This window comes from Schistocerca gregaria, chromosome X (assembly GCF_023897955.1).
Source record: "Schistocerca gregaria isolate iqSchGreg1 chromosome X, iqSchGreg1.2, whole genome shotgun sequence".
NCBI lineage: Eukaryota > Metazoa > Arthropoda > Insecta > Orthoptera > Acrididae > Schistocerca > Schistocerca gregaria.
The window spans coordinates 865,432,437-865,452,470 of NC_064931.1; the positions used below are offsets into that span (position 1 = coordinate 865,432,437).

At 39.3% G+C, this 20,034-nt stretch overlaps 1 protein-coding gene across 2 annotated transcripts in view; it reads left to right on the forward strand.

The window, feature by feature from the left end:
• LOC126297873 (organic cation transporter protein-like) overlaps nt 1-17,579 on the forward strand; it is a 475,107-nt gene extending 457,528 nt beyond the window's left edge. For both annotated transcript variants that reach the window (XM_049989164.1, XM_049989165.1), the window contains one exon: nt 16,573-17,579. In XM_049989164.1, coding sequence (XP_049845121.1) covers nt 16,573-16,788 — 216 coding nt within the window. In that variant the 3' untranslated portion in view covers nt 16,789-17,579. The remainder of the gene's footprint in view (nt 1-16,572) is intronic.
• Nucleotides 17,580-20,034: the final 2,455 nt, after the last annotated feature.

Below are 20,034 nucleotides of genomic sequence, written 5' to 3' on the forward strand. Positions count from 1 at the left end.
ATATGTTAGACTTGTTGGCAACAAACAAATCCAACCTCTATGATGCTATTCATATAGTATTAGGAACAGTGACCACGATGTACTTTTGGTGGCAGCTTGTACTGGTACCAAAATAGATGTGTTATACATTAGTGTAGTGTCTGTATTTGACAGTGTGTATAAAGTTCTATGCAGATGTCTGAAGTAACAGACACTGCTGATGATTTTTAGCCATATTAAGCCATGAAATTTATTCAAAAGTTGCAAATATGGCACCAACATAGCTATCCAATTTAGTGAAAACAAATGAAAATTTGTGCCAGATCACGACTCAAACCTGGATTCCCTGCTTCACATGCATGCATGTCTGATGGAAAATTGCATCAAAATTTACAAGTACTATCAAACACAGACAGTGCACTAATGTATTTCATGCAAAGTCAAGCTAATCTGATGAAAGAACTATATAAGTCTGTCCCTGTGTATGAATCACATCATTGTGCGAGCACTATGTGTAGCAGACACTGGGCCATATGGAATTTTGGATCTGTTTGTGAAGCATGCTCAGATAACTGTCATTGTTCAGGCAACCACTTGGGAAATCTTGGTTTGAGTCCTGGTTCAGCACAAATTTTCATTTGATTTTAGTAAATTCTATAGCCGTTGTAGTACCATACTCGCAATTTGCAAAAGCATTTTGTGATAAAATACATACGGTTAAAATGTAAGCAGGAAAGTCAGGATATTTTACAACATTAACGAATAGATTATAAATGTGAATGTGCAGAAATAAAATACAGCAATGGCATGTACAAACTGACATAGTCTTTCAATGATAATGGCTATTTATACATCATGTTTATGATAACAGTTCAGAAATATGAGCTGCTTGTGATGTTACATTATCAGGCATTTAAAAATTTGTCATCTGAGTGGAAAGAGTGATCCAGAAAAAAAATGTTAAATTTTAAATTTGGGAAGGAATTCTCGATTTCATAGCCTTTTGACCTCTGTGGTAAGTGAATTGAAAATGCTTGTGAATTTCTTTATGAAAGAAAATTTCTTTTCAATCTTCAGCAACTTCTGGTAGCCAGTCGTGGTTTTACATCCATAATGCTACACACAGATTTTTCTTTGCGAACATGTTCTCGACCGTTCTGTACTGAAAAAAAGATCGGTACACCTTTCAGGAAGTTCCATATTCACACAAGATTTATTACTCTATCAGTGCATACGGAGTATACGAAATGATTACATTTACAGATCAATAGTACAAGTAGTTCTGAGGTTCCAGGTATCGATCCATGCCGAAATAACCGTGTCGGTACACAGTATAGCGACAGTGCAGGCATTGACTCTGGCATCCAGTTGAACATAAAGATGGCACGTACTGTCCCGGGTTACACTGTGCCATACCTACTCGACCTGTCAACACCGTTCCGTAGGAGTCGTCGGTCGACGAGACGCGTAAGTCACTTCTCGCCCCATCGTATCCCACACGTACTCGATTGGAAACGAGTTCTGAGATTGTGCTGGCCGAGGAAGTTGCTGCACATTTTGCAGAGCACATCGAATTTAATGGGAAGTGTACGGGTGAGCACTATTCTGTCGGAACAACACACCGCTTTCCTGTTGCGAGAAAAACAAAAGAACGGGCCTAATGACATTCTGCACGGGCCGAATGCCGATTAGCCTCCCCTAGGGAAACAGCAAAGGTGAACAAGAGTTGTAGCTTATCACACACCAGAGCAAAAGGTCTGGGGGTGGGCCAGCAGGTCTCGGACGAATGCACTCTAAGAGACATCACTCGTCGGGTCTACACTGTACACACAAATGACCGTCACTTACGTGCAGGCAGACTCTGCTTCATTGTTGGAGACCGTGGCATACCATTCCATCTTTCAAGTGATCCTCTGACAGCACCAGTCACGTCGTGCACATCAGTGCTGTAGTGTGAAAGGAAGACGGGCTAGAGGTGTGAGTGCCGGGCTAGAGGTGTGAGTGCTCGTGGTCCCAGTGCTAAAAACAGTTTGTGTTGACACGGCTGTACAATCTGACACTGCTGCCCTTACAATACAATGATCCTGTGGTGTGGATCTCCAGAAGCTTGTTACAGGTGTGGGAATGCTCTCACGACCACCAGTACTGGCACTATTGCACATCTGACGCAGCAGAACCGTCTCGTGTGGCGATTCACCAAAAAGACAGTCCTCACACTCACAAGGCAACAGTTTGCCCCTTTCAAATTCATTCAGCTGGCTGCAGGAAGCACAGGACCATCTCTGTGGCACGGTTGCCTGCTGGCTTCACCTATTTGCACCACACTCGACCTTCTGGATGTGACCATTCCCTGTTAATGGGAAGAGACAGATAGCGCCCTGGTAGCTATGCCACAACACTATCTGTTGGTGGATCGCGTTGAAATTCTTATCATTCGATCTAATATATCCGAGGTGGCATATGCCTTCGTCAGATGAAAACTGACATTGTCTTTCCGAGTGTACTAACTTTCTTTTCCCGGCAGTGTGTATAAGTAATCTGTTTCCTGGTGATGTCTGTGATTTCTTTTTCATCCAGATTCCACTTTCATAACTTGGTCTTAAGATTTTTATGAGAATTTTTCTTTTCTGTTTTCGAGTGATTTTGATGTGCCTCAAATTGGCACGGTTTCAGTTGCATAAAGAGCTTATGCTTTAACACCTCTGGTATAATATCATAATTTTTAACTTTTGTGATACAGATTTTTTGTCATATCTGTTTCTGCTGAGTTTGTATGCTCTTTCTAGTTTTGGAATTTTGCTTTTGTTAGGCTCCTGATTTAGCCACACATACTCAAAAATTTCTCCTAGATAACTGATTTTGTGTAGATTTTTCCAAATGTGTAATTGCAAGTTCATTGTTGAATCTTGATCTGGTCCATTTCATATAATGTCTCTTCTAATATGAAATTCAGAGCTTAGCTTATCCACTATTTTCTGTAGTTTCTCTGCGGATTAGCTTGCCTCTGGTTTATTACTGGAGAAAATTACAATGTCATCAGAAAATGCTGGAAAATGAATGTGAAGTTTTGGAAACTTATGGCAGTTTTTATACTTTTAATTTCATTATGCCATTTCCTGGTCATTTTTTCCAGAACTAATAAACCGAATAGTAATAATGATGATCCATCTGCTTGCCTTACCCCTGTTTTGATTTCAAATGGTTCAGAAAGCTATCCAAAAATTTTAATTATGAATGTGATATTGGGCAGAGTTTGTACAGCAGTCAGTTCCCTTCTTTTTTTAGACACTTTTTGAGAGCACCAATAATAAAAAAAAAACAGATGATAAAATTACAAGAGTGGCCATTCTATTAATTTAATTTTTACTTAGTTCTTTAAAACAGTTGTTAGCATATGTGAGTTTCAATTATATGTGAAATTCAAACCTCATTGAGAACACCAATGATATGTACCTGGACTGGCATGTGTGATCCCTCAACTGTAAAGGTTGACTTTGAAATTTTGATGACAACAGTGTAAATCTGGATTATGTTGCAGACCTACCACTTTTCCACTTTCTACTTGGCAAAATATAAAAATAATAAAGGCAGAATGTGACTGATGTTTATTTAAACTTTATCTGTATTCCAGCTCTTACTGTAGAGTTAGTGCAAGTATTGTGTTCTGCTCAGTCAACAATGAGACATAATTAAGATACAACACTGTGTGGAAAAACAAAAAAAAGAGAGAGAGGAGAAGGATCAGGAGGAGGAGGAGGAGGAGGAGGAGGAGGAGGAGAAGAAGAAGAAGAAGAATGAAACATCCAGAAGGGAAAAAAGAAACAAAATGAATCTTCATGTGTTTAGAGAGTATGTCATGTTACAGCAGTGATTACAAAATGGAGTTGAATTTATAAAGAAATTATCAGTATGATAGTGCACCACCTCTGGGCTGGATGTATGCACTGATTTGCCTAGGAAGGGCGTCATAGAGCTATTTTATCGTGAAGCAAGCCAGCTTGCAACTCTTGTAATTGATGCCTGACGTCCTGAATACTGGTGATGAGACAGAGTTGACTTCCGAACCAAACATTCTATTGGGGACAGATCGCGGGATCTTGCTGGCCATATGAGTACCTCCTGTAAAGTGGCACCTTGATACCATCACACGAGAGGTAACACACGATCCAGGATCTCCGAAACGTATTATTGTACCGTCAGAGTTCCCTCAATCACTAACAGCTGACACCTGAAGTCATACCCAGTGGTTCCACACAATGTGACACACGGAGTAACACTGCTTCTCCAAAATATTACAAGAATGGGACCTCTTCCCAGGTAATTGTTATACCTAATGGCTGTGGACAGCTGAGGTGTTGCAGAACCACGAGTCATTGCTGAAAACAATGTGATGCAATCAGTAGTCTATGACTCCCAGAATGGAATTATTTCAAATGCAGCTGTTTGTATTGTTGTGTTAACTGCAACCTATGTATGGAATGGTAATTCCCTTGTCCTGTAGTTGATATTTTCTGACCAGTGGTACAGGATGATGCAGTATGTTGTGAGGGGTCCATTACTACTTCTTCGGTGGCAGGCACGTATGTGAAAGGATTATAATGTGCTCGATGCACAGTACGGCAATATTTCCTTGTGGCGGTCAGACTTGGTTGACCAGAACCTTCACTGTGTGTGTGTGTGTGTGTGTGTGTGTGTGTGTGTGTGTGTGTGTGTGTGTGTGTGTGTGTCTGCTTTCGTGTTCCCGTGCAGTCCAACATGAGGCCATTGTCACATCTGAATGCACCACAACTCTGGATATTGCATGATTTGACCAGCTGGGCAGTGAGGCTCCTTTCAAACACTGTCAGATGCTGATAATGCTGTCTCATATGAGTATGCTGCATATCCATGTCCATTAGAGTGATATTCAACATATGACATAGTTCGTGGCCCCTTATACATCCTATGAGGCCTGGTAGCAGCACTAAACACAGACAACACCGGTGGCTTTCCTGTCATAGGGAATTGGAACACTAATCATTTATGCACCTGTCAATGGTTTGCATATGCAAAGCTACACTGACATCCGACATTGTCTTCTGGGTGCTTCACTTTGTTTGTTAGGCAGTATATTTTGTTTTGGAGTGCACAGGCTATTTTTGTACTAAATTTACAGAACTATGTTTTTGTGTACTTTATTTACAATTGATTTCTGTCTTTCATGGATTCATCTTCAGGCTCTTAAACACAGTTATCAAAATGAAACACAACCACAGTTATATCTTACCACTGTACCACAGTATTCTCTATTGTAGCAAATTTAAGGCATCATTCAGTGCAATGGAAGCAACAAGATCCCCAATAACTTCTTCAACTTTAAGAAAGGGTTAGATCAAATTAATTGCTCAAGAAAATTCGTGTTTCAGTAATGATGAATTTGGCCATGGTGTTTACATTAGTATTTGGTTGCTCTTGTTCATACTGATCCTGAATATGAAATTATTAACTGCATAGTAACATATTCACAGAAAGACACATTTCTCATAAATATCATGACCTTGGTTTACACTAACAAATTAATTCCTGTTTAATATGGTACTGGATACTCACTAGTGGAATATTGTTAATTTAAGGAGTGAAGGTAACAACTCACGAAATAGGTTAGGCAGTGGGTTATTGATAGACAATAAACAAGACTGCAAATGCTGATTTTGGAAGAATCTTTCATCACAGCTAATAAACGAGGTTCTCAGTCTTCCCTTTGTGCCTATCAATGACTCAGTACCTCAACTATTGTTACTGTTACTCCTTAAATTATGTGACTCCTTAAATTATGTGACTCCTTAAATTATGTGACTCCTTAAATTATGTTACTCCTTAAATTATGTTACTCCTTTTGCATGTAATTATTGAGACTGTGTCTACCTTCTTGACATTAACCCAGAATGTGTTCACTCTAGTTTGGTAATCTCAGACTTGATATGTGACACTCTCTCTCTCTCTCTCTCTCTCTCTCTCTCTCTCTCTCTCTCTCTCTCTCTCTCTCTCTCTCTCTGAACCTCTATTTAAGTAGTGAACAGCATTGCACTGTACATTTGTTGGAATATACACATGTGATAAAGACAGTAAGAGTTATTAAACACAGTCAGCAGGAAGATAATAAGTTTAGGGTTTCATATCCTGTAGACAAGACGATCATTATAGATGAAGCCCAAAGTCAGCTTGGTGAGGGACAATAAGTATATTAGTTGTCCTTTTTAAAGGAATCATCCTGGCACTAGCCTTATGTGAAATAAGAAAATCATGGAAAACCTACATCTTTATGGCGAGATGGGGATGTTAACTGCTATCCTCTCAAAGTTCTTATCACTGTAGTTGTCACCACAACTTTGGGAGGGGAAGGGAATGGAGGGATGGGGGTCACTGTAGAAAGAGATAATACACTAGCAGGGAGGTGGTGTGTGTGTGTGTGTGTGTGTGTGTGTGTGTGTGTGTGTGTGCCAATTGGTTGTACGGAATCAGTGCTACAATATATGTCTACTTGGAGATGTGGCAGGATGGCAGGAATAAGCTATCATCTTTGGACATATCCATGGGCACAACATGAAGGAAGTTGCTCAGTCTGTTGGTGGATCTGTGTGAACTGTTCAACATGTGCACAGTAAATGCTGTACCTCTTGCAGCCACACAACAAGATGTATGAGAAACAATTGTAAAACGATTGTAACCAATGGGGACCAGAGATGAGTGTCACATCTTTTCAGTGCCTGTCAGTTTCAAATGTAACAGGAAATGGTGCCATCAGTGATTGCAGGTTCATCTCAGCCACTTTTTGAGTGAACATTGTGAAGAGAACTGCATGGAATGGACATTTGGAGTTGAGTACCTTCAAAATATCATTGCTAACACTGGCACATAAAGCTACACATTTTCAGCGAGCCAAATGACACAGAAACTGGACAGTAGCTGAGTATAGGCATGTAATGTAGTCCTAGAAGTTACTGTTATGCCTCTTTTGAAAGTTGTGAAGTGCACCTACACCCCAATAAGGCATTAACCTGCAGTGTGTTAAGGGCTTGTAGAGACCAGAAGTAGTTCTGTAATGCTCAGGCCTTCATTCAGGATACCATAAACATGAACCAGGATGTTTATTTCAGTGTTCTAGGTGACAAATATTTATACTTTCTTCTACATCATAATGATGAGTACACTGTGGATACTCCTGTGTTCAAAGATGGCAATATCCGTATTCACAGGATTTTGTACACACACACACACACACACACACACACACACACACACACACACACTCTCTCTCTCTCTCTCTCTCTCTCTCTCGTGGTTTCACAAACATTCAGGTACCCTACACCACCTCAGCTTTCCCACAAAATCACCTGATCATAATTCGTAAGAAAATACTCGAACTATATAGAACAGCTGCAGAATATAGTAATCAACATTCCTACAGTTTGGTAGCTCAACAGGATTTAACCATCGATGAGTGGCTTCAACTTATCAAGGCAAGGTGGTTACATGGTATTAGTGAAATGTTTCCAGGGGGACTAATGCTTTGTGTATTGTGTTTAGCTCTTGTTCACTGCCATGAACATTTATCAAATACAAGAACAATTTCTTTGATAGTTTAGTTGGAAGAAGTAACTGGGTAGAAGGAACTGGACTGTCTGCAGAGAACCATGTTTTAAGTCACATACTGAGATTTTACAGGGCAAGAATAAGTGGAGTGTGGCTGAAAAGTATCAGAATTTAGATTTCAGCTCTACTTCTTGGAGAGTCAAGTACATAGTGGGATCAACAACAAAATTTTTCATCATCATCATTTAAGACTGATTATGCCTTTCAGTGTTCAGTCTGGAGCGTAGCCCCCCTTATAAAATTCCTCCATGATCCCCTATTCAGTGCTAACATTGGTGCCTCTTCTGATGTTAAACCTATTACTTCAAAATCATTCTTCACCGAATCCAGGTACCTTCTCCTTGGTCTGCCCCGACTCCTCCTACCCTCTACTGCTGAACCCATGAGTCTCTTGGGTAACCTTGCTTCTCCCATGCGTGTAACACGACCCCACCATCTAAGCCTGTTCGCCCTGACTGCTACATCTGTAGAGTTCATTCCCAGTTTTTCTTTGATTTCCTCGTTGTGGACACCCTCGTGCCATTGTTCCCATCTACTAGTACCTGCAGTCATCCTAGCCACTTTCATATACATAACCTCAACCTTGTTGATAAGGTAACCTGAATCCACCCAGCTTTCGCTCCCATACAACAAAGTTGGTCGAAAGATAGAACGGTGCACGGATAACTTAGTCTTGGTACTGACTTCCTTCTTGCAGCTTTGCTACACCTTGCTTCCACTTCTTTCACTATGTTGCCATCCTGTGAGAATATGCATCCTAAGTACTTGAAACCGTCGACCTGTTCTAACTTTGTTCCTCCTATTTGGCACTCAATCCGTTTATATTTATTTCCCACTGACATTACTTTCTTTTTGGAGATGCTAATCTTCATACCACAGTCCTTACATTTCTGATCTAGCACTGAAATATTACCCTGCAAACTTTCAATCGAATCTGCCATCACAACTAAGTCATCAGTATATGCAAGACTGCATATTTTGTGTTCACATATCTTATTCTCACCCAGCCAGTCTATTGTTTTCAACATATGATCCATAAATAATATCAACAACAGTGGAGACAGGTTGCAGCCTTGTCTTACCCCTGAAACTACTCTGAACCATGAACTCAATTTACAGTCAACTCTAACTGCTGCCTGACTATCCATTTAAAGGCCTTTAATTGCTTGCAAAAGTTTTCCTCCTATTCCATAATCTCGTAGAACAGACAATAACTTCCTCCTAGGAACCCGGTCATATGCCTTTTCTAGATCTATAAAGCATAGATACAGTTCCCTGTTCCATTCATAACACTTCTCCATTATTTGCCGTAAGCTAAAGATCTGGTGCTGACAACCTCTAAGATGCCTAAACCCGCACTGATTTTCATCCCATTGGTCCTCAACTAATACTCGCACATTCCTTTCAACAATACCTGAGAAGATTTTACCCAAAACGCTGATTAAAGAGATACCTCTGTAGTTGTTACAATCTTTTCTGTTTCCATGTTTAAAGATTGGTGTGATTACTGCTTTTGTCCAGTCTGATGGAACCTGCCCCGACTCCCAGGCCATTTCATTTATCCTGTGTTGCCATTTAAGACCTGACATTCCACTGTATTTGATGAGTTCCGACTTAATTTCATCCACCCCAGCTGCTTCATTGCACTGCAATCTATTGACCATTTTCTCCACTTCCTCAACTATGATCCTATTTCCATCATCATTCCTATCCCATTCTACCTCAAAATCTGAAACATTACTGATCGTATTTTCACCTACATTTAGCAAATCTTCAAAATATTCCCCCCATCTGCCCAAGGCATCCACAGGATTCACCAGCAGTTTTCCTGACCTGTCCAAAATACTTGTCATTTCCTTCTTACCTCCCTTTTTGAAGACTGCTAATTACACTCCGGAATGGTTTTCCAGCAGCTTGACCCATCGTCTCCAACCTGTTTCCAAAGTCTCCCCAAGATTTCTTCTTGGATGCTACAATTATCTGTTTGGCTTTGTTTCTTTCTTCAACATAACTTTCTCTGTCTACCTGAGTTCTAGTATGTAGCCATTTTTGATACGCCTTCTTTTTCTTTTTACAGGCTGCCTTGACTATGTCATTCCACCAAGCTGTTTGCTTCATCCTACTTTTACACACTACTGTTCCAAGACATTCTTTAGCCACTTCTAGAACTGTGTCCCTGTACCTTGTCCACTCCTTTTCCAGTGACTGTAATTGACTACATTCAACTAATTGGTACCTTTCTGAGATCGCTGTTATGTACTTGTGCCTGATTTCCTTATCCTGAAGTTTCTCCACTCTTATCCTCCTACATATGGACCTGACCTCCTGCACTTTCGGCCTCACAATCCCAATTTCACTGCAGATTAAATAATGATCAGTGTCATCAAAGAATCCCCTGAATACACGTGTGTCCCTCACAGCCTTCCTGAATTCCTGATCTGTTATTATATAGTCAATGACAGATCTGGTTCCCCTGCTTTCCCCAGTATACCGGTAAATGTTCTCATGTTTAAAAAAAAGGAGTTTGTGATTACTAAGCCCATACTGGCACAGAAATCCAAGAGTTGTTTCCCGTTCCTGTTGGTCTCCATATCCTCTCCAAATTTACCCATAACCTTTTCATACCCTTCTGCTCGATTTCCAATCCTGGCGTTAAAATCACCCATGAGCAGAACACTGTCCTTGTCCTTTACTCTAACAACTACATCACTGAGTGCCTCATAAAAACTGTCTGTCTTATCTTGATCTGTCCCTCCACAATGCGAATATACTGACACAATCCTAATTTTCTTGCTAGATACTGTCAAATCTATCCACATCAGTTGTTCGTTTACATACCTTATTGCAACTACGGTGGGTTCCATTTCTTTCCTGATGTAAAGCCCTACACCCCATTGTGCTATTCCTGCTTTGACTCCTGACAGGTAGACCTTGTATTCTCCCACTTCCTCTTCTTTCTCACCCCTTACCCGAATGTCACCAACAGCTAAAAAGTCCAGCCCCATCTTACTTGCAGCCTCTGCCAGCTCTACCTTCTTCCCAGGGTAGCCCCCATTGATATTAATAACTCCCCATCTCATTACCATTTGCTTGCCAAGTCATATCTTAGGAGTCCCTGGTTTGTCAGTTAGAGGTGGGACTCCATCACCTCCAAAGGTCCGAGGCATTTTGCTCTGATTGTTGCCAGCATCATATTTAAAGTACCAGGGAAGCAGGTTGCTAGCCTTACTTGCCCCAAGTCACATTGGGTTTTGCCCCTAACAGCTGAGGGACTAACAAACTTTTTCAGAGCTATAAAAATCTTTAAGAAGTCTTTCCAAGTAGGTAATGCTTACAAACATTTATTTCATTGTTTTTCCTAAAAAAATCAATAGAATCAGTCTTAAGTTTTAAAAATACGTAGAAAAATCAGTTATAAATCCCAAGACAGCAAGTTTTTACAAAACTGATTCTCATCTCAAATACTGTCAGAATTGCTACACATTAAAGAAAAATGTGATTCCAAATTATTTCAAATACTCTTTGAAGTAGAAAAAGCTTACACCAAAAATATACAGTAAAATTTTAAATAATATCCTTAAGGTAACTACAATACATCACTGTCAATACAGTCTTCTTTTTAATATTAACCAATACCAATTCTTTCAAATCAATTTTTAACATATTACCGAACTTTTTCTTGTGATTTGAAATGTGATTTAATGTATAGTGTCTTGGAGTTGGTTAGAAATGCATTTTGAGGAAAACCCCTGTGAAGTTGAACAAACAATCTTTCCCTAAGTTTGCCCCACCATACAGGGGATAGGCAAAATAATGTGGAAACCTGTACTTACTCAGGAATGATTTATTAATAAGGGGTTGGACCCTCATTTGCCTTCTGGAAATAATGGCATATAAAGATTGTATAACCTTCAGTAGAATGTTATGCCACTGTTCAATCAGAGGCTCTTCTAACTCCTGTAGTGACAAGGGAGACAGAAACCTGCTCTGGAATCTGCACTCCAATACCACCCACAAGGGTTCAATAATGTTGAAGTCCAGGGAGTATACTGGCAGCGAAGACGTATGCTTCTCATACTAAGATTGTACTGTCCAGGCTCTGTGAATGGGTGGATTATCATCCTGAAATATGGAATCATTGTTGGGGAACAACATCTGAATCATGGGATCCACCTGATCACCTATAATGTTCACATAATCGTTGGCTGTTAGCATGGCCTTTGAAAGTAATGACGGGACCAGCGGAATACCATGATATGGCTGCTCACAGCCTCACACTTCCACATCTATGCTTAATAGTTGGAATCGAGCAATCCAGATTGTAGGGTTCTTTTGGCGTTCTCCAGACATAAACCTGGCTCGATACTGGAAATAGCTAAAACATTGATTCGTTGGATCATATGATGTGTTCCCACTGATCACCCAACCAGGATTTACGCTCTTGATGCCATGCTTTGTGCTTCTGTGCATTGGTTTTCATTGCTAATGGTTTTGGTATAGCAGCTCATGCATGAATGAATATTCACTTTATGGAGTTCTCAGTAGACAGTGTCAATAGATATGAGGTTTCGAAGATGGCTATTGAGCTCTGCAGTCACTTTAGCCACCATACCATAGTTTTGTGTTTAACACAATTCGTGTTAGCGTATTATGATCTGTCATTTAGTTTTGATTTAGGCTCTTATTACATTTACATGATGTCTTTCCATGTTTTGTGTAGGCTGCCATGACTGTTGACAGTTGCTCTTGAAACATTCAGTAAGTTGGCTGTCTTGATTACTGATGCTCTAGCTAATCAGGCCGCCACAATCTGCCCTCTTTGGAACTCTGTTACGTCTTTCAGTGCACACCGACCTCAGCCTCCAAATGCAAATACGAAGTGTGACACTACTCATAAACAACCTGCACCGATGACTAGTCCACACTGAACATGTACAGTCCAGTGCAACACGTGCCTTATCTGCATTGTCGAACATTAAACACAAACATCCCGTTACTACCACTGTTCACGTTATTTTGCCAATCTCCTTTATTTTAGGAATGCCCATGCCTATACTCCATCAGTCCAAAGAGTTTCAAGACTGGTTTAATAAAAATAAAAATGTCATGTGACGGCGGCCTCCCATCAGGTAGACCGTTCGCCTGGTGGAAGTCTTTTGATTTGATGCCACTTCGGTGACTTGCGTGTTGATGAGGATGAAATGACTGGTTTAATAAAAAATAGAGAAATAAGACCATGGGTTTAATGCTTCAGGTGCTCTATTGTGTGTCCTTATTTGAGTACAATTTATTTATATATTGTTCCGTGGGACCAAATTAAGGAGAAGTCTCCATGGTCATGGAACAAGTCAATACATGAAATTATAAGACAATAGTAGAAGCAGATAAAATGAAATATAAGAAACATATTCAGGCGACAAGTCGTAAGTTTAAATAAAGAAAATCAACAATGTAAGGCTGGAATTTGCTTAATTTTTCAGCTCTTCCAGGAGCTCCTCGACAGAATAGGAGTAGTGAGCCATCAGGAAACTCTTGAGTTTAGACTTAAAAGTGTTTGGGCTACTGCTAAGATTCTTGAGTTCTTGTGGTAGCTTACTGAAAATGGATGCAGCAGAATACTGCACTCCTTTCTGCACAAGAGTCAAGGAAGTGCATTCCACAGGGAGATTTGATTTCTGCTTAGTATTAACTGAGTGAAAGCTGCTAACTCTTGTGAATAAGCTAATATTGCTAACAACAAATGGCATTAAAGAAAATATATACTGTGAGGGCAATGTCAGAATTCCCAGACTATTGAAAAGGGGTCACCATCAATGATATTCAGTTGTCAGAGAGAGAAGCTATAATCGTGTTATTTGCTGATACTAGTTTAATAGTTAGTGATATGAAGCAGTCATTGCACAGTACTGTGGACCATGTCCTACAAGATATACAGTCCATTGCATCCTATGGGATAGTATTATGGGAAAAAACAAATTGTCATCTAAATGAGATTTTCAAATTACAAAAACACGCAATTCGGATAATGACCCAGAGCCCACCTCAAACGCATTGTAGGCCCCTTTTCAAAGCACTGAAAATTTTAACAATTCTGAAGTGTCTGTTGGTGATCAAAAGAAATCAGGACAAAATGAAAACCAATACAGACTACCATAATTACGATACACAGAAGTGTAAAGATCTCCACTTACAAGCTGTCATAAGGACCCAAAATCAGAAACATGCATGTATTCAAGGCATCAAACTTTTTAATGCACAACCAAAACATATCATAGAGCTCAAAAATGAGGATAAATTTAAAACTATTATAAAGAATCACATGCTTGACATATGTTATTACAGTGTAAGTGAATTTCTATGCTCAAATGTATTAGAAATTAAAGAACCACATGCTTGACAAATGTCACTACAATATAAGTGAATAGATCTGCTCAACTGTATAAGAATATATGATATCATAAATGTGACAAATGAAATCACAACGTCAAGGAATAGGTCTGTCAAGCACATAAGAAATTATGTTATAAAAACACTTATTAGTTGGATGTTGTATTAAACATAATATACAGTCATATGAATTCAGCATAGATAAAAATATTGTAAAGATATTATATAGTTGTTAAAATGTATCCTGATAAATCCTGTATCACAAATGTGATCATTGGGATGATAATAAATAAATAAAAGTATGTTACCTTGTATGGAAAGTCATCAACAGAAGTATAAGTAACTTTAGGTGTGTTCCCCTGCACTTATGTTAAGATCTTTACTGTTTATGTTGTATATTAAATACCTGACATACTAAACTCTTAGTAACCTCAGATTTTCTCAGGTGACTTTATAAAACACAAAAACTTTGTATGTTATGACTGCAACATTAGAGAGCACCAATCACACTGTCAACTGGTACAGTTACCTGTGAGTAATAATTTGTGATATGAAATGGAATGGCCATAAAGGCTTAATTGTAGGTAAAGCAGATGGATTGATTGATATGATACTGGGAAAATGCAAGTCATTCTACAAAAAAGGTTGCTTACAAAATACTTGTGCATCTCACCTTAGAATACTGTTAATTTGTGGGACACATACCAAACAGTACTAACTGGTGATAATGAATGTACACATTTAAGCAGTCATTCTTTTCCCACACCATATGCAAATGGAACAGGAAGAACTTCTAATATGGGACATGACCCCTTATCATGCCCTTCATAGTGGTGGGCAGAGTATGGATGTTGATGTGTGCATGTGCATGCTCACACTCAATACCCTAACTATATTCTGAATGGTTATCTTTCTTTCATCCATTATTTGAAAAACTTAAATGAAACTGCAAAAGTATGTTGAGAATTCTAATAGAGCTTTAACATGAAGCATTGTTTATTAAATTTAAGACATGAGTTAGTGGTTGAATTCACCAACAATATTTAGTCAGGGTAGTCCTAACATATTATATTGTAAAATAAAAGAATAAAAAACAGTTATTTATATTATTCTAATCTTGGGGACAGCCTCTTTCCATACCTCGTAATACCTTAACATACATACCAAAGACACACATCAAAAAAGTTTTCATCACTCAGATTCCCAGAACTCCTGAAGATAGGTGTTGACTGTGGATATTGTATCACAGATACAGTTGCTTTGTCTGTTCAGAGATGTCACTAAACCCACCCAAAGACGGAAACAACCATGCAAGAACAGCACCCTTTAGATAAAGGGGGTCCAGCAGCTGATCAGTTCCAGTCATTCCACCAGGAAGGAGGTACACGGCTCATGTTGTCTGTAGTTCATCCATGCGTAGACATTCAATACTGTGGTTCGATCGTGACTGCATTGTTACTTTGTGAAGGAAGAGCTCTCAACAAGGGAAGTGACTAGGCATCTCAGAGTGAACCAAAGTGATGTTATTCAGATGTGGAGGAGGTACAGAGAGACAGGAACTGTCAATGGGATGCCTCACTGAGGCTGCCCAAGGGCTACTACTGCAGTGGATGACCGCTACATATGGATTATGGCTTGGAGGAACCCTGACAGCAACACCACCACGTTGAATAATGCTTTTCGTGTAGTCACAGGACATCATATTATGACTCAAACTGTGTAATAGGCTGCATGATGTGCAACTTCACTCCCGATGTCCATGGCGAGGTCTATCTTTGCAACCACTACACGGTGCAGCACGGTACAGATGGGCGCAAAATATGCCGAATGGACCGCTCAGAATTGGCATCATGTTCTCTTCACCTAAGAGTGTCACAAATTCCTTCAACCAGACAATTATTGGAGATATGTTTGGAGGCAACCCGGTCAGGCCGAATGCCGTAGACACACTTTCCAGTGATTCAGCAAGGTGGAGGTTCCCACATGTTCTGAGGTGGCATTATGTGGGGCCAACATATGCCACTGTTGGTCATGGAAGGCACCATAGTGGCTGTAAGATACGTGAATGCCATCCTCCGACTGATAGGGCAACCATATCGGCAGTATATTGGTGAGGCATGCATCAGTGCAAGAGGACATGCTACTGGATATTAGAGGTACTGGTGTGTACAGTAATCTGGCCCACGCCTCTGAAGGTCTCACTGTATGGTGGTCCAACATGAAATGTGTGGTTATCATGATCAATAAAAAAGGGGGAAAAATGACATTTATTTTGATCTTTATTCCAATTTTCTGTACAGGTTCTGGAACTCTCAGAACTGAGGTGATGCAAAACTTTTTAATGTGTGTATAAATTATGGAGTAAATTATTCTATTGTGATGGATATATGTATGTTGTACCATGGAATGCAAATTATACATACATTTTGAGGTTGAAGCTCTTTTCTTCCATGTTTGCTTTAACACTATGATAGATATACATTATAGATGTTTATCAATTATGAAAATTAAATAATTTTTAAAATTAGTTTTTACGATAATTGGTATTTTCAAATCTGAAACTTTGTTTTCCAGGCTCGCTACATGGAGTCACTGCCACTGATCTTGTATGGTTCTATGACAGTTGCATCTGGACTACTGGCACTGCTGTTTCCAGAAACAAAAAACACTAAAATGCCAGACACAGTGGAAGATGCAGAGAACTTTGGTCGTAAACCAAGCAGAAAGTTTTCATCTCTAGTTACAAGCGAGACTTGCAATGTGAAAGGCTCTGCAGATGCAGCAGCTTAGATGAAAACGAGACAAATGAGTACCTGATGACACATGATCTCTTAACATGAAGTGTTCCACTGTGTAGTGCTGTGAGAAAATACTTGATGGGAATCAAGATATATCTTTTTCCTGATGCACCTCTATTTTTATTATGATGAACTAAATGATGCTACGTTTCTGTGATGGGTGCCTTTAATTCCTCATTTGTGGTAAGATAGTGAAACACTGTACTGATAAAGGGCATTAATTTATATAAATGTTTGTGGTGTTGTGAAGTATTTGTCTTGAACTGTGATTGTGGAAGCCCCATATGTGACGTGAAGTGTAATGTTTAATTTTTAACAAAAATACATTACTAAAATGAAAATTAATGTAGTTGTGCAGCATGATAATTTGCAACAGAAGTGACTGGTGTTTCAGGTTATATTTTCATGTGAATAGATGGCATTATTTGCAATGAACAAACAAAACATATATTTTAATGAAAAGACTTTTATATAACTGTTAATTTGTGTGCAAATGAAATTTTTGTATTACAAAATACCTACAAATCACTTTATAATGTGTGTGCTACCAGCTGTGTTGTACTGTAAGACATGATTTTTTATAAATATGTATACAATTAGCAATTTTTAAAAATGTCAGTTTTTATTTGACAATCCTTTTGTGAATTGTATGTTTCCTTATTCCTCTACTGAAACATTTTGTAAGTAGAGCAGTACAAAATATGTAAGGAAATGTGAAATAAATGTAAGCAACACAGTTAATGACTGTGTTGTTAAAAATAAAGACTTACAATGAGGTTATTATTTCTCTGTTTCAAATCTTGAAATATAGCATGGGGAACCTCAAGTTAATAGAAACTAATAAAATTTATTCCACATTATTTTGTAATACACAGAATTTGATACTCAATTTCTCAAATGATCTTCGACTGTGATGGAGTACATTCAACAGAAACTCCAAGCTGAGGAATCATAGAATTTCCAATCACTTCACTATGCAGTAATGACCAGAGTTAAATTCTGTGCCTCTTCATAGTGTCTTAAGGAGTGAAGGCATAACTCAGTGAGACAACAGGCATCACATATGGTGCAGTTATTCATGTTTTTATACAGCAGTAGGCTACATGCCCACAATGAACTCCATATGGTCTCTTCTGCCACATATCTTTTCAGCAGTTAAAACAAAACCTATCACACTACATGCAGAAAATACACAGTTTCATTTAACTGTTTTAAATTTTAGCTTAAATAAGTTGGGTTCATCTCATTATTACCCAGTACATACTTTCAGAGTGACATATCATCATGTTATTCCAGCAGATTTGCACTGATCCTAATTTAAGTGTAACTACATAAAAACCCAGTTTCTGAAACCACATTTTCATCTTTGCTCAAAAATCTATTAACTTACTCTTGGTAAATTATTATTACTGTTTAGCACACTGTAATAGTGATAGCTTCTGGTTTTGATGTGATGGTGGTCTAGTTTTTTCACTGGAGTGAGTGTAGAGGTGTGGGTATTGCGGAAGTGAATGAATGAAGCTCATCAGACATTATGTAGGACATGCAGTATGGATAGGAAGATAGCTGAACAGGAAAACGAAATGTGTGTCCTTTAGGCTGAATTAGGTAAGCCATGAAAAGATCTAGACAGGTTGAGGAGGGAGAGGGGTAAAAAGAGGTGTGAAATGCTGACAGACAACAGGTGGGAACATGCATAATACTTAATCAGACTGCTTTGTGCCAAATATGGAAACAAAGTTGGACCTCTTGATTCAGTTTGAAATGGATAAGCCTCAGCCAGATATAGCTGCATACAGGCCACAATTAACATTCAATAAATTCTGAAAGTAAAAATTTAGTGAAGTTGGCAAAGAGAAAGACAGTTTTGTTGTTGGGTACATGACAGAGGTGTTGTGCAACAGTTCCAGTATGAACTAGGATTAGAATATGATATCACAAATTTTCAACCTAGTCTTTTCATGAAACTTCCTGGCAGATTAAAACTGTGTGCCCGACCGAGACTCGAACTCGGGACCTTTGCCTTTCGCGGGCAAGTGCTCTACCAACTGAGCTACCCAAGCATGACTCGCACCCTGTCCTCACAGCTTCAATTCCACCAGTACCTTGTCTCCTACCTTCCAAACTTCACAGAAACTCTCCTGCAAAACTTGCAGAACTAGCACTCCTGGAAGAAAGGATATTGTGGAGACATGGCTTAGCCACAGCCTGGGAGATGTTTCTAGAATGAAATTTTCACCCTACAGCGGAGTGTGCGCTGATATGAAACTTCCTGGCAGATTAAAACTGTGTGCCAGACCGAGACTCGAAATCGGGACCTTTGCCTTTTGCTGGCAAGTGCTCTACCGAATGAGCTAGAGCACTTGCCCACGAAAGTCAAGGGTCCCAAGTTCGAGTTTCAGTCCAGCACACAGTTTTAATCTTCCAGGAAGTTTCATATTAGTGCACACTCCGCTGTAGAGTGAAAATTTCATTCTAGTCTTTGCATGGATTACAAAGTGACAGAGGATATAGAATCACCGTGAAAAGATTTCACAAATCACGAAACTTGGCTTATAGTGTGGTGGGGGGAGGTGGGAATAATACTGACAGATATTCTAAGTACACTGTGATGAATGATATTATAAAGATAGAATCACCATTAAACCACAACAGTGTTGAGTTTGCATATGTTCTGCGCCACAATGTCTGACATCATTTGAACTCTTGAAACTCTACCGAGCGAGGTGGCGCAGTGGTTAGCGCACTGGACTCACATTTGGCAGGGCGACGATTCAATCCCGCGTCCGACCATCCTGATTTAGGTTTTCCGTGATTTCCCTAAATCGCTCCAGTCAAATGGTGGGATGGTTCCTTTGAAAGGGCATGGCCGACTTCCTTCCCTGTCCGTCCCTAATCCACGGAGACCGATGACCTCGCTGTTTGGTCTCTCCTCCCAAACAATCCAATCAAATCTTGAAACTCTAGAAACAGTTGTTTATGCTGGACATAGGGCTACATTTTGGCATAGTAACAATTGAGTCTGTCTCAGTTGGGATTACACTTGGCATCAGCTTTGCGTCAGTGACAAAGGGAAGGAAAAAACTCATAGGACTGATAGCAAAAAAGTCATGTGGTTGGGGGACAGCTATGTAGTGAGTGATAAAATACCAGAGATTGCAGGTGTCATGGAAGTACCTATTTTAAGGTAAGGAGAGAAGAAATAAACAAAATTGTGAGGGAGGTTATAACTGAACAT